Raw genomic sequence first — 14,797 nt, forward strand, 5'->3', positions numbered from 1 at the left:
AATGGCTAATGGCAAACATCTGGTCTTGATGCAAGAACACTGTTATGTCATGCTAGGCAATAGTCAGTTCCAAGCGATTTTCCAAATAACAATGGTGATTTACATGTGGTTTTGAAAAGTTTTTAGTATTGTGAGAATAACATGTTGTTAACACTATAAAATATATTTTGATCAGATCAAGACTTGTGCACTAACCTTTTACATCTGGTACCATTTGAAGAAATATCATAAGCATCTCTTACTGTTAACGCTACAAAAAAAGCTTGAAAAATCAAGTATAATTAAAGCTGTCTCTTTTTGATTGGCAGCCATTTTGACTTTGTGTTAGTATAAACTGCAATAGATGGTTTAATTTGCCCATTTTACATCTTTCCCAAATTGGATTTCCATTGCCTTCTATGGAAATAAAAATCAGGAAAGTTATTAAAGGGCAATGGTATCACTATTTCACAAAATCGCAATTAAGACTCAGATATAAACCATTCATAAGTAAATACTAATATTCAATAGCATATTTGTTAAAAATTTTGGCTAGCTCTCCCTGTCTGCATATTTTTGCTGTAAGATACAATCCTATGACTGTTTACTCTTAACTATGCAAATTGTTCATATTTGATTTCGATAATGTTAATTATGATTTTTGAGAATACTGTTGTGCCTTTTAATATTTATCTACCAATACTTTAGGTTAATGGGTATTTGCAATGTCCTGAATACTGGCAACATTATTAAGAGTTACAATACTGCTTACGTATGCCATAATTTTCTGATAACCTTATGGAAAATATGCCTGTTGCAACATTATTTTGTACCAATGGGACAACTTCTGTAAATGGAACTAGCCCATGAAGCATTGTGGTCAGCATGGGGTGATTTAGACCCAATAACTTATTTACAGTACATTTTCCAAAACTCTATGATTCCATGACAATAACAAGACAAACAAAAATTTCTCATCTAACTTTACCAAAGGAAGATAAGTATTGAAATAATAAAAACATCAGAAAACCAGAATAAGAATTGTAGTATATGCCTTGGGCATGCAATTCAATATTTGCAAGCATGTGAATTGAATGAAGCAGCTGTAGATATGAAACCTCTGACATCCTTTTCAATTCAATTCATCCGCATTTGAGCTACATTCAGCCTCAAAAGGATATAGAATAAACGTACCATTACTGCCAATCTATAAAACTTCACCTTTGCACAGGAAAACTAAATTTGGATCAAGCACTTACATCCTTCATAGCTTACAGAGGTGCACTGCAAACCTATTCATGACCACGAATTTTCTTCAGGCCATATATCTAACTCAAATTAATTTCATCTACAAATAGATCTCATTAATCACTGCATTCAAATTTTGACAATACATTGAAATCAAGAGTGTTTTATTAAAGTTCCCTTACCTCAAATTTTAATATAAATTTTTTGTGTATAACTTAATATCTTAATAATAATCTGGTGATCTATTATTATAAGAGTAATTAACAGCACTTGGGACAATAGGTCAAAAAGGTGAACTCATTTACACTGTCTTCAAGTGCAGTCAATGTGGAAGCTTTGCAGCTTTAAGTAAAGGTTCCACACTCACATTTTGTGATAAAAGAAACCTTATTATTTCATCATGTTTTCCTAATCACAGAAGGCCTGACAGAAAATTGGAAATTGATAACTACAACTCCATTCAGTTTATGTATTTATGTATGTGTGTCCTTAATGATATAAAAGGGAAGTTAAAAAGCTGTTTCTAACTTCCATTGCCCATAAGATGCAGCCCGCACTGAACCACTTTGGCTGGAGAAGAGCTTGTTGCACTACTTTGCTGCAGCTATTTACTTTTAAATAGTTACTTTTGCCACAAAAATAATATTTTCATCAAGCAGCTACATGTTTAGCTTTAGTATTAAATCAATGAAATAATTAAATAATAGCTAACAACATGAAATAACCCAAAATAAAGAAAGTTACAAATTCACAGACTGAACACATAGAGCAATAAGTCCTTTTGAACAACTGTGCAAAATCACCTTTTAAGATGGCACACCCTGTTTAATACATCTCCAGGGCTCAGGTGCTCTCCCTTTATACTTTGAAATTTGCTCTCCATTACTTTTCTCTGTTAAATTCATAATGACTATATTGTTTGATTAAACATATTTTTAGTGGAACAGCAATTTCATGTATTACAATACAAAATCTTCAACAGCATCTTGGATACAAGACAAGAAATAAAAATCTATGCAAGCAACAAATTATATCAAATTTGTGTCCCTATAAATAACCCCGTTACTACCAATTTAAACGAGACTGGACCAACGAACTTTGTTGCTTGATACTTGAGGTAATTTTGGGACTCTTCAAACTCAGTTAACTTTTAAAATGTTACTGCTTACCTTTCTGACTCCCCGATTTGCACGGCAACGCGTTGTACTTATTCAAACAGCTAACAGTTTGACCTTGTCGGTTCATAGTTGTCAGAGACTTGGAATTGCTGCTGATTGCTGTAGCTGCCCTTGTAGTGGGGCCAGGAATCCTGAAGAAAAAAACATTCTGGCTTGAGTGTAAATATGAAGCAGATTCATAGGAGAGAACATGCTTTGCGCTGTAGTAACAAGACGTTCTGGGTTTAACCACAAATGGAAGCACGACCAAAATCAGCAAAGTGAAAAAAAACATCAAATTATGCTGATCCACGTATCAAGACTAAAAGCTAAAGAAATTACCTCACTGCTCTTTAGAAACATGATATGTCTGCAGGATTACAAATCATGTTTTATTTCAGATTAAGGGATAAAGTTCAGTGGTCATCTTAATGTTAACTACCAGTACTAAAATACAATTACTAAGAGGGATATATGGGGAGTAGGAATGGGAGGATGCCCAAGCTAACTTTAATATTTAGCATAAGTCATCTGTTCTTGAATCACAAGCAGAACATACCACTGCTGAGCACAGATTCCTAATCCTATGATTGGGCAGTAGCTCTAAACAAAATTTTAGAAATTATGGCTCAAATTCATACCCACAATCTGCAACTTCCTCTTCTGGTCTGTTCACCAGAGCTTATCAAAGATTGCCCATTTAACTACTTCAAAGCAAAGCTTAGTTTATACCAGGGCAATGAACAAATCTAATGAGAGTTACATCTAATAAAATTTCTACAATATCAATTTCCCCCTTTTTTTGGGAGTACCAGGTCAAGTGAGAGAGTGGAGACACGAGACACTGCAGATGCTGGAATCGGGAGCAACGATCTGCTGGAAGAAATCTGCAGGTCGAGCAGCATCACAGGAGGAAATGAACTGTCAGAGTTTTGGGTCAAACCCCTGGATCAGGGCGACTTAACTTGTATTGCTCCTTCCCTTGCAGAGCACTTTAGAATGGGAGATGACCCGCTTCCAGCCCAGTTCTTTTGATTCTGAGGAGGCTGATGAGACCGGTATTGGACTAAAAGATATGGCACTTTGCAGATGGGTATTTTAAAGGGGGTGCGCTCTTTCCTCTGTTTATGCTGAGTCACTTTTGGAAAGAGGCTTTGAGAGTAACCATTTTCTCTGTCAACTTCATCATTTCTTGCTGAGAAAATAGCTGTGTTGTGCTTCTGGTTTTGGGTCTGTAAACAGTGTGGCCTGTTCACTGGAGTTGACTGGGTGTAACCGGACCATCAGTGTTGGGTACACTTGCCTGGGAGAGAATGCTGATGGTGGATCACCTTTTCTGATGGTGGATTTGAAGCACAGTTAAGTCCTGATTCTGACTTGCTTACTGTTACACGCATCAGGATGCACTGAAATTCCTTGCTCACATGGAATTCACAGAATAAACAGTAAACAGTGTGCATAATACTTTAAATACTATCATAAATTCAAAGAGGAGCATAAAACAGCATAGTGGTGCAAATATTGTCATGTAATCTGAAACAGTGCAAAACAGAATGCTGAAATGACAATAATGGAATAGACGAATGAGGCAGAGAATGTGGCATTAGCAGTAGAAAATGAATGTGGAAGAGGAGACTGGTTAAGAGGGCAGAGTGCAGTAGGGAAGAAGCTATTCTTCCCTCTAAGACAGAGCTGATAATAACCCTCTAGTGCTTCGAGGTGCCTGCTGCATGTAGCCTGTGATTCAGAACCCTAGCGAAGAGCAAGCATAACCATTGCTTGGTAGACCACGAGCCTTACCTTGGGATTCAAACATATTTGCCTCAAATTACTCAAAGCTGTGCCAGTGCACCAAAGAGAAAGAAGAAAGAGCTTCGTCTATGGTTCCCAAAATATAGCCCAGGGTTTCATCAAGAATCTTTATTGTTGGTAAAGATTATGTATAGTTTTTCATAAATTTTATTGTATTCTTTATTTTCCTTTAAATGCTGTCAAGAAAATGACTCCCAAGGTAGTATATGGCAACAAGCACGTACTTTGATAATAAATCTTATTTTTATTTGTTCATTGGAGAGAAGTTGGTTCAGGACCTGTGATTTGTAAATGTTAAGCACAAGGGTCACATTCTAACATTATAGCAGAGGTTTATATATTTTTTGTCTTACAGATTAATTCCACTCCAGCAGCGAGCTTTGAAAATAAGGTACAACACTGCAGTGAATAAAACTGAGAAAACGAGGGTGACATCTATCGCTGGACTTCAACTTGCACTGAGAGTCAGAGTTGTACAGCCCAGAAATAGCCCATAATGTCCTGGATGATCTTTTACCCATCTACATGAATCCCCATTTAACCTATTGGCCCACTTTAGGGCTGTATTTTTCTATATCTTGCCTATTTAAGTGCTGTGCTAAATGCCCCTCTTGATTCCTCTACCAAGTTCCAGATGATATCAACCACTCCCTCTGTGAAAACAATTTAATCCTAGAATTACCAACAACTCTTCTACCTCTCACCTTAAACCCATGCCTTTTGGTTCTTCGTACCGTTTCAAAGTAGAAATGATTTTGACCATCTAACAATGCCTCTCAGAATCTTAAACAGATTGCCCATCAGCCTCATTTGCTCCAAGCAGAACAAGCCCAACCTACCTAGCTCTTCCGACAACAAAGGTCCTTCAACCTAGACAACACCTGAGGGAATCTCCTCTATGCTCTCTTCAGCAAACCGCATCCTTCCTTCCATTAGTGTGGTGACCAGAATTGCACACAATTCTCCAAGATCAGCCTGAGATCACGTCTGTTGGATTATTACGGAGTATTAGACGGTAAGAATACGATTTAAATCGCTGGCTATTGCCAGCAATTCATTCCCAATAAATTGCACGTATTCCCCATAAGTAACAGGAAATGTTGAAATGAGGTGCAGGTTCTAAAAGTCCCAACTTTCTGGTGGCGATCTGCCAGATTTCCCAGCAATGTTCCACACTGAGTCCAGAAGCACAGCATGAACCAGCCGAATTCCATGCCAGTTATGTTATGCCCCGATGTCACATTACACACACTATAAACTGCCTTTGAATATAGAATACTACAATGAAGTACAGATCCTTTGGCCCACGACGTTGTGCCAAGCTTATAACTTCTTCTAAGGTCAATCTAACCTTTCCCTTCTACATAGCACTCCATTTTTCTATCATCCATGTGCCAATCTAAAGTGTTTACTAAATGTCCCTAACGTACTTGCCTCCAACACCACCCCTGGCAGCATGTTCCACGCACCCACTACTTGCCGTGCAACAAAGCTTACTTCTGACATTGCCCTATACTTTCCTCCAATCACCTTGAAATTATGTCCCCAGTTATGGGCTGGGTGAGATTGGTGCCGAGAAGTAAAAATTAAAATGAGTGAATCATCAAACACAAGTGTGGTTATGATTATGGGATGAAGGCAGGTAAATGGGGCTGGGGGAAAAAATAAATTAGCCATGATCAAATGGCAAAGCAGACTTGATGGGCTGAATGGCCTACTTCTGTTCCTATGCTCAATGGTTTTATTTTCCAAGATCATAATAAATAACCTCTTCCAACTTAAGGGCAAAAGTCCCTTCATTTTATATTTCTACAGGCTAATTGTAAAGACTGAATTTGAGGCTTCCTGCCACAAAGTACAAACAGAAAGGTCTTAAGAAATCTTAGTCATCTACCAATTGCCAGCTGTTTGATTTGTTTTGTATCATCAACTTACTTCTATAGCTTTACATTATTGCTCTGCAATTTTAACATTAATTTGTGCTGTTTCTCTGTGCCCTTAGATCTGTAAAATTGCCCTTTTGCTTATTTTTGGTGTTTTCTGCACTAACCCCACTCTCTGAGTTACCAGAACTTATTCAGATGTTCTAAATAAAGTCAAACACACCAAATCAGAGTCAACATAAATCAAATCCACACTGGGAATTGTTTCTGAAGAAAGAAACATCTTTGGTGTTAACTTGGACACAAAATCAAATTTACACACTTGCCTTTAGTTTCTCATTAAAGCCACTATACAGTCTTACTGCATTTAGAGCACTACCTAAACCAATAAAGGTTTAGTTATCCATGTTAGTATGCAAACATATGGGTTGAGTTAATAGAAAAAAAGAGTTCTTCAATGATTTTCTCATATAAGGACTATCCAACGATTAAAAGGTGATTTGTTTGAAGTTTTCAGTGCATTAAAGGGAATTGCGCCTAGAGAAGTACTCCTGCTGGCTGGGGAGTTTCAGACTAGAGGGGAGCAGTCTGAAAATTGGAGCCAGATCTTTCAGGGCTAAATTCACAAATAACTTGCACATGCAGAGTTCTGGCAGTTTAGTACACTGCTCATGAATGGCAATTGGTGTTAATTTCAAATCTGATATCAATAGATTATTGCCAACCAAAGACTTGAAAGTATATTGCGGAATGAAATATACATGGAATTAGGTCACATTATCTTATTAAATGATGGAAGGGGCTTGAGAGATTCAAAGACAAACATACATGTTCTCATAAAGTATTATACTTTATTTTATTGTTTCATGGTTACTGACAGTAAAATAATACTCTTTAAGGATGAATAAACTAATAATGATCTCTTATCACAAATAGCTTTTTTCCTTCAGTGGAATAAATGAAGGCAGATACAAAATAGTTTACAGAAAAAATTTAGTTGAAAGTTTAAAACTTCTAGATAATGATTGCACATTGTGGATAACCAAAGCCCAAATGTAGAATCAAATGCAGAAAGTAAGACAATAACCTTCACATCTTCCTGGAGCCCAGTGTTTCAATAAATGATTATGCTGATTAAAGTGGAGAGAATGGATTGCAACAGCAACAGCAAGAGGGTTGGAAAGTATTGGTGAAATTGAGAAAAACTGGATTCATTGATTCACAGGACATCAGAGCTGTAGGAAAGATGAAGAACTCCACTGCCATCCCACCTACTAAATATGGGTAAATAATGGCAATTATTGAAGTAATTAAATGAAGTAAATGGGCTGGACAATCCAGCCTAATAGTTTCAATAACATGGACAAGGAGCAACATTCAAAATCTTCAAACAAGAGGTTCTACAGATGCTGGAAATCCGGAGCAACACAGACAAGATGCTGAAGGAATTCAGCAGGTCAGACAGCACCTATGGAACTGAATAAACAGTCAATGTTTTGGGTTTTGAGCCCCTTCACTGGCAGTGTTTCAGAGAAGCACTGGGAGTTGCTCTTCCAGCAAACACTTTCTTTCAGGTGCTTCAACTGCTTGTTCTGTTCTTTCTATTAATTCATATCTGTCAAGGGATTCAGAGCATCAACGCTTTGACACAGGCAGTGCTCAGTGCTTGGCAACACATCAATGCAACAGAAATGTCAAGGGAAATGCAAAAATGAAACCTGAACTTTTTCTGAGTTCTAGTGGGCAGTTTGCAATTTTTGACTGTTCTGACATATTTGATTTTGGAGAGGTGGAAGTGTCTCCAATTATTCTGCAATATGATGACAAGTAATTTCCTCACCACCAAGACTCAGAAAACATCTTTACTCGTGAAAAAGGATCTAGTGCTTTCCCAGCATATATGACGAATAAACTCTTCTTGGGCTTCCAGCCGGGTACAGCTGTTGATTATAACTGACGTTTCTGTGACAAATTCTGCCATTTTCACGAAGATGGGGGAGTTTGTCATTGAAATGTCGGTTATAATTGATACCTGTACCCAGCTGGAAGCCCAAGAAGAGTTTATTCCTCCTTCTTCATTTCCTTCAACAGACTATTCAATCTGTTTTTCCAAGACTAGTTCACATTCACTCTTACACATGCTGACCTACAGTGGATCTTCACCCTCATTTTCAGAATTCCCACTTTCTCGGTCATCTCCTTCAGTCCAGTGCTACTCTAATTCTGACCATTGAGGATGACATAACTGTTGCATCATTGATGGCAGTGATTTTAGTAGCTTAACTCTTAAGCACTAGAAATCCCTTCCAAAAAACAGCTCTGCCTTTCTGCTCAAGAACCTAAAAGTTAACTCCTGTGACCAGGCCTCTGCTATAATCTTGATTGAGAATGCTCCCATAAAATACCTTAGCATGATTTTGATGGTAAGATATGATTAAAAGTAAGAAACATTTGTTGTTCTTGAGGTTAACCTGATTCTGTTTTCAATTGTAAATACAGAACTGATGTGGTGCTGCCTCTTACATATTTATAGTACAGTGCCAAAAGCTCGGATACATATAAATAGCTATGGTGCCTAAACTTTGTACTGTACTGTATTTGTCAACATGAAGTGGAGAGTGAATTTGTAATGGCAAGGAGGGGTGTGGGACAAGTGGCAGAGAAGGAGTGCTGAAACAACAAATTTGTTGTTTTTGTGGCAGCAATATAGTGCAATACATGAAATTACGTCAATACTGTGCAAAACTCTTGGGCACGCCAGCCATATACTTATGTATATGTGCCCAAGTCTTTTGCACAGAACCGTAAACATACTTTTCAACACAGAGTACAAAATGGTTTTACTGTTCATGTTTCGTTGTAGCTATTACTTGCTCCAATGAAAAATACTCTGTTGATAGCTCTACCTCTGTAAATAGCCTTAACACATGAAAGAGCTATTAGACATTACAATTTCAATCGCTTGAATGAAAATACACAAAATCCTTTCCAAAAAGCCTTTTTTTCATTACAGTCTTTTCCGTGTCTGCCAAAATTTGTTTCTCCAGACCTCAGTCTTTTGGAGCTATTGCAACTGTTAAAACTACACTTCCCAGCTGTAATTTCCACAAGCCAGGCGGCATTAGTGACTGTGTATTCAAGCTCTTTAAAGGACAAATTCAGCTTAGGTTTTTGTTCTGCCTGTTAAGAATACTAATATGAAAATATGAAGGAGTAGAACATTTAGTACCTTGAGTCCACCTCTAAACCAAGCAAAAACATAGCAGATCTGACCATAACAATAGCTTGAAATTCCTCCCTACCCCATTAACTCCTGACCCACCCCCAAACCTTTCTTATCAAGATTTATCAGTCTCTGGTTTAAAAACACTCAACAAACTTTGCTTCTACCATGCTTTGAGGAAGAACATTTGAAAGACTCACAACTCTGTAAGGGAAAAGAAATTCTCTTCATCCTTGTCTTAATGGATGACCTCTTTCTAAATAGTCACCCCTAGTACTTTGTTCTCCCAGAAAAGGAAGATTCCTCTCTAAATCTACTGATCAAACCCTTCATGCTTTTATCTGTTGCAATCAAATCCCTTCCCACTCTTCAAAACTCCAGCTGATACAAGAACTGTCAGCCCAACATTTTCTCATAAGACATCAGATATTAGTCTGGTATGCCTTATCTGGACTACTTCTGAAAATAACTCCAAACTGAGTATTGTTAAATGTAGAGACTTTATGATTTTAACTGCACTAAAAGTACATGCATTTATATAATATGTTTTTCATCACCAAATGACCCAAATGCCAAAGAATTCATTTCAATACCCAATTGCCCAATCACTCTCTTTCATCAAAAGACAACAGCAGATGGTAGAATTGGTCTCCAAACTATTGTCACATCACTATTGTGGTTTTTAGACCCACAATCTATTGACTCACAGGAAATGATGCCTCTGTTAGAGTAAACCACCAAAGATTTGTTCCCAGTCATAGGAATGAATGTGTTTCAATGTCAAAACCTCGAAGGCAAATTATCTTAATGCAATTAAATTGGCAGTGTAGCTCTGAAGTGTTGCTAAAATATGCTGCACTCCACTGCATTCCTGCAATGGTACAAGGCTTTTGAAAATTCAACCAAAATAGTTCAGAGTTCAGCAAAGGAATCTCAGAAAAGCTCATGGTGCTGTTTCTTAAATCTATGCTATTTGGCTATTTAAGGCTATTCCTCTTTTTCACCATGTAATAGCCTGTCAGCTTTTGGACACATTACAGAGAATTAAATCCTGCAGGTCTGACAGTAACATAATGGAGTTTTACCAATTCCCCACATCCAATCATCCAACACAGCATGTAAATTAGTCAGTGTTCACATAAAATTTAAAGGCCCTTCTTTCTGCTCAGAGATTGTGAAATGTAATTATGTATTTCTTTCACAGTTTCTTCTTACATTTCCCAGAAAGTTCTGAACAATGCCTTGTTGTTTTAACTAACTTCTCTAAGCAAATGTGGGGCCACTCCCTGGATTGTAGTGTGGATTTTTTTTTCCCACTGAGAAGCATAATGAACATGATTCTTCACCATGCAATGATTCAAAGAGAAATGCAGAGATCAGTACCAATTATGTGTACTGTCTTTTTCAACCTTTTGGAACACATCTGGAATACGACACAAAACCTTTGGAAGAATCAGAGCAAACCCATGATAGGCAGAAAAGGAATCCATCCATGGGTGCTTTGAAGAGAGAGACTGATCAATAAACAATTAACAACTGAAAAGAAGAATGCAATTTGATAAGTTCAAGCCAGGTAAGTGGGAGATGGTTCGTTTTGGTAGGTCAAATATGATGACAGAATATAGTATTAACAGTAAGACTCTTGGCAGTGTGGAGGATCAGAGGGATCTTGGGGTCCGAATCCATTGGACACTCAAAGATGCTGCGGAGGTTGACTCTGTGGTTAAAAAAGCATTCGGCGCAATGGCCTTCATCAATCGAGGGATTGAGTTTCGGAGCCAAGAGGCAATGTTGCAGCTATATAGGACCTCAGTCAGACCCCACTTGGGAGTACTGTGCTCAGTTCTGGTCGCCCCACTCTAGGAAGGATGTGGAAACCATAGAAATGGTGCAGAAGAGATTTACAAGGATGTTGCCTGGATTGGGTTCACTCATAGGTTGAGTGAACTCGGCCTTTTCTCCTTGGAGCAACGGAGGGTGAGAGGTGACCTGATAGAAGTGTGTAAGATGATAAGAGGCATTGATCATGTGGATAGTCAGAGGCTTTTTCCAGGGATGAAATGGCTAGCACGAGAGGGCACGGCTTTAAGGTGCTTGGAAGCAGGTACAGAAGAGATGTCAGAAGTAAGTTTTTTTATGCAGAGAGTGGTGAGTGCATGGAATGGGCTGCCGGCAACAGTAGTGGAGGCGGATACAATAGGGTCTTTTAAGCGACTCCTGGACAGGTACATGGAGCTCAGAAAAATAGAGGGCAATGGGTAACCTTAGGTAATTTCTAAGGTAAGGACGCGTTTGGGACAGCTTTGTGGCCAAAGGGCCTATATTATGCTGCAGGTTTTCTATGTTTTTAAGTGAAGAGTTCCTGAATTTATCACACATTCTTCTCTTCAACAAATGTTACTGATCATCCTGTACAATGACTAGCTCAGAACTCAAACCTGCAAGGTAAAAACAGAACTGAGCATTCATCATCTTCCTCGCTGCCATCAGATGAACTAATCCATGAACACTACCTTACTTTTTATTTGCTCGTTTTGTGTACTGTATTGCATTGTACTGCTGCAGCAAAACAACAAATTTCACAACATATGCCAATGATATGAAACCTGATTCTGATATGATTCTGAACATTTTTCCGAAAGCACTTGTTAATGGTTAGGTATTTTGATCTACAGTCACAAGGTGCTAAGTGGCAGATTCAGAAAGCGTACAACCAAGGCTTTATATAAAATTCTACAACATATTGATAAGCCTTTATATTTAACAATATGAACAATTGTAATATACAACATTTTGTATTATAAACATCATAACAAAAGTTACAAGTGATCCATATTAGTGTTATTAGTTTTTATTTTTTGCAAAATAAAACAATAGCCTATCTGCCATCAGCCAGTGAAGTAGGTGGTAAGTTACCATTCATGGTAACATCGTGGTCAGCACAACGCTCTACCCTACCAGTGGTCCAGGTTCAATTCCCGCGCCCACCTGTACCTTTCTCCCTATGACTGCATGGGGTTCCTCCGGGTGCTCTGGTTTCGTCCCACCAGTCTACAGACATACTGACTGGCAGTTTAATTAGTCCTTGTAAATTGTCCCGTGACTAGGCTAGGATTAAACTGGGGGATTGCCGGTTGGCATGGCTCAAAGGGATGGAAGGCCTCTTCCTCACTGTATCTCAATAAAAAAAAGGTATGTGACTGTTCTGATGTATGAGGGAGCGAGCTTGATAACACTAGATAACAAAATGCTTCATCGGGATTGATTGTTGCACATATTTTAAGAACAGAATCAGCTAGATTTATTCTCCATACAGCAACATGTTAACAGGAAGCTGAAGACGAGGAAAGTGTTGAATAGACCACATCAAAAGTGACTTGTCACGCAAGTTACTAATATGTGTATTTACTAAGAACCGACAACGAAGTGAATTAATTTGCTGACATTATTACTCCTGAGCTGATGGATGGGAATTTAATAACATTCAAATAAAAGGAACTGAGTGTGTTTTGACCAACTTTTCCCTACCCATTAGCTAGACTGATACCACAATGCATGGTGACTTTTTGATGCCCCAACACATGCAGACTGATGAATTGAGAAGATGAAAGGGTGACGTCATCGTGCACTGACAGCTGCTGATTCCTCCTTTCAGGGGAAATGGACTCTAACTTTAAAATGCAACAGGAACAAGGTAGACACAATTAATACTATGCTCAGCAGTCATTTTGAATCCAATGCCATAGGGGATTCTTAAGAAAATGACAAGCCCTAACCCTTGGCGACACGCGCACATAATTATGTCACTCTTCTTCCCTTGACATGCACTTTAATGAGATACAACAGCTTTCAATGGAGTGGGTACCACTTACCTCCTTAGCAGCCATCCATCTATTTCTCCCGGCCTTTGAAACAGTAGTGAATTACCAAAAGTAAATCAGTCACGGCTACTATTGAGATGAATAAATCAGAGATAGTGTTTCAATGTTATAGGTTCATTTCTCCAGCTTGCATCCCTCTTGAAGTGTGGCTCCCTCACTACACAGCAAAGCTGAGTGAATTTATAGCAATGAACATTGCCAAACCACGGGCAGCAAGTATTTCATCACTCATGAAAGCTGGGCCTGGGAAGAACTTGCTTGGTAGCTGCGCACAACATATAGAAATAAAGGGGCCTGCCAAGACCAAAATTTTCAATGACATGCAAAGACTGAGGTAGAATAAACTGAACTCCGGCATATAATGAGTACCGTGACCACAAATGGCACTAGCACTTCAGCCTGATGCGCGTTCATTTCTCAGCAGACACTACTGAGCTCTCTTCCTAGCCTGGCAAGGGGTCATTAACGGATCATGAGGCTTATGAACAAGCACAAGTCAGTAAGCAAGCAACTGTGGGAAAGGAATCCGCACAAATGGCTTTATGAGCAGTACAATTACTCATAAAATATTCTATGGCATATCTGACACTTTGTGTTGTGTTCTATGGTACAGTCAAATAATTCTTGCCAATCCACTCATGGTCTAGTTCAGGGGTAGGCAACCTATGGCCCGCCGGCCAAATCTAGCCCGCCAGCAAATATTGGGATACTATGCTTATCCGGCCCACGAGCGATTTTTCCTTATTCTGAGTGTTTCACACGACCACACTGATGGACATGCATGGCGTCTTGTTACACTGGACCCAGGTTCTGTTTTGTTCCAAACCAAACACTGGTATATACGAATGACGGTAAGGCAGACTACCTTATTAATATGTATTAGACACTCTCCGTGCACTCGCAGGTTTTCAGATGGGATTGTTAAATTTGTAAACAGAAACAGCGTCACTGTGTTTTAACAAGAAATCCACGCTAAATATCCAGATATTTTCATGTGCTACGATACTTGTTGAATAACTCGCGTTTCAAAATAAAATCAAAGGAAAAAATTCCAATGGGAATGAATGTAAAATGCAGGAAGGTAGACACTAAGTGCCGAAATTCCCAAGGACGCTAGATTATTTCTTCATCAAGCAAGCTGGGAAACCAGTTTGTCTCATTTGCCTAGAAAATGAAGGAAATACCCGTGCCAGCTACAAGGTCTCAAAATGTATTGCAGAAAAGATGAAGCCTTTTACAGATGGAGAGTTTGTCAAAGAACATTTACTGGCAGTGGTGGATATTGTCTGTCCTGAAAAGAAATTTTTCTTTGCATCTATCAGTCTGTCAGCAAGAACAATCACATGGCGAGTTGAAGAAATGTCAGCAGATGTTAAAAAATGTGGGAGTACCAGCTTCGAAAAGGAAATTGTGCACATTTTCCCACTCTTCAAAAAAGTAAAGCACAAGATCCAAACGTTTTTGTGAATATGGTCCAAGAACTGAGAAAAGTTTTCATCTCGTGTTGCTGATTTTCACTTGCATGCAAATGAGTTCAAGCTGTTTGCCACTCCATTTGATGTGGAAGTGGACACTGCATCAGAAATTTTTCATATGGAATTGATTGAGATGCAG

General features: G+C 38.5%; 1 protein-coding gene across 5 annotated transcripts in view; it reads right to left on the reverse strand.

The window, feature by feature from the left end:
* The window catches only part of LOC140717136 (neuron navigator 1-like), a 679,346-nt gene that overhangs the window by 457,954 nt on the left and 206,595 nt on the right, over window positions 1–14,797 (reverse strand). For all 5 annotated transcript variants that reach the window (XM_073030393.1, XM_073030394.1, XM_073030395.1 and 2 more), the window contains one exon: window positions 2,397–2,536. In XM_073030393.1, the coding sequence (XP_072886494.1) occupies window positions 2,397–2,536 (140 nt within the window). The remainder of the gene's footprint in view (window positions 1–2,396; window positions 2,537–14,797) is intronic.

The sequence above is a fragment of the Hemitrygon akajei genome, chromosome 27, assembly GCF_048418815.1.
Source record: "Hemitrygon akajei chromosome 27, sHemAka1.3, whole genome shotgun sequence".
Taxonomy (NCBI): Eukaryota; Metazoa; Chordata; class Chondrichthyes; order Myliobatiformes; family Dasyatidae; genus Hemitrygon; species Hemitrygon akajei.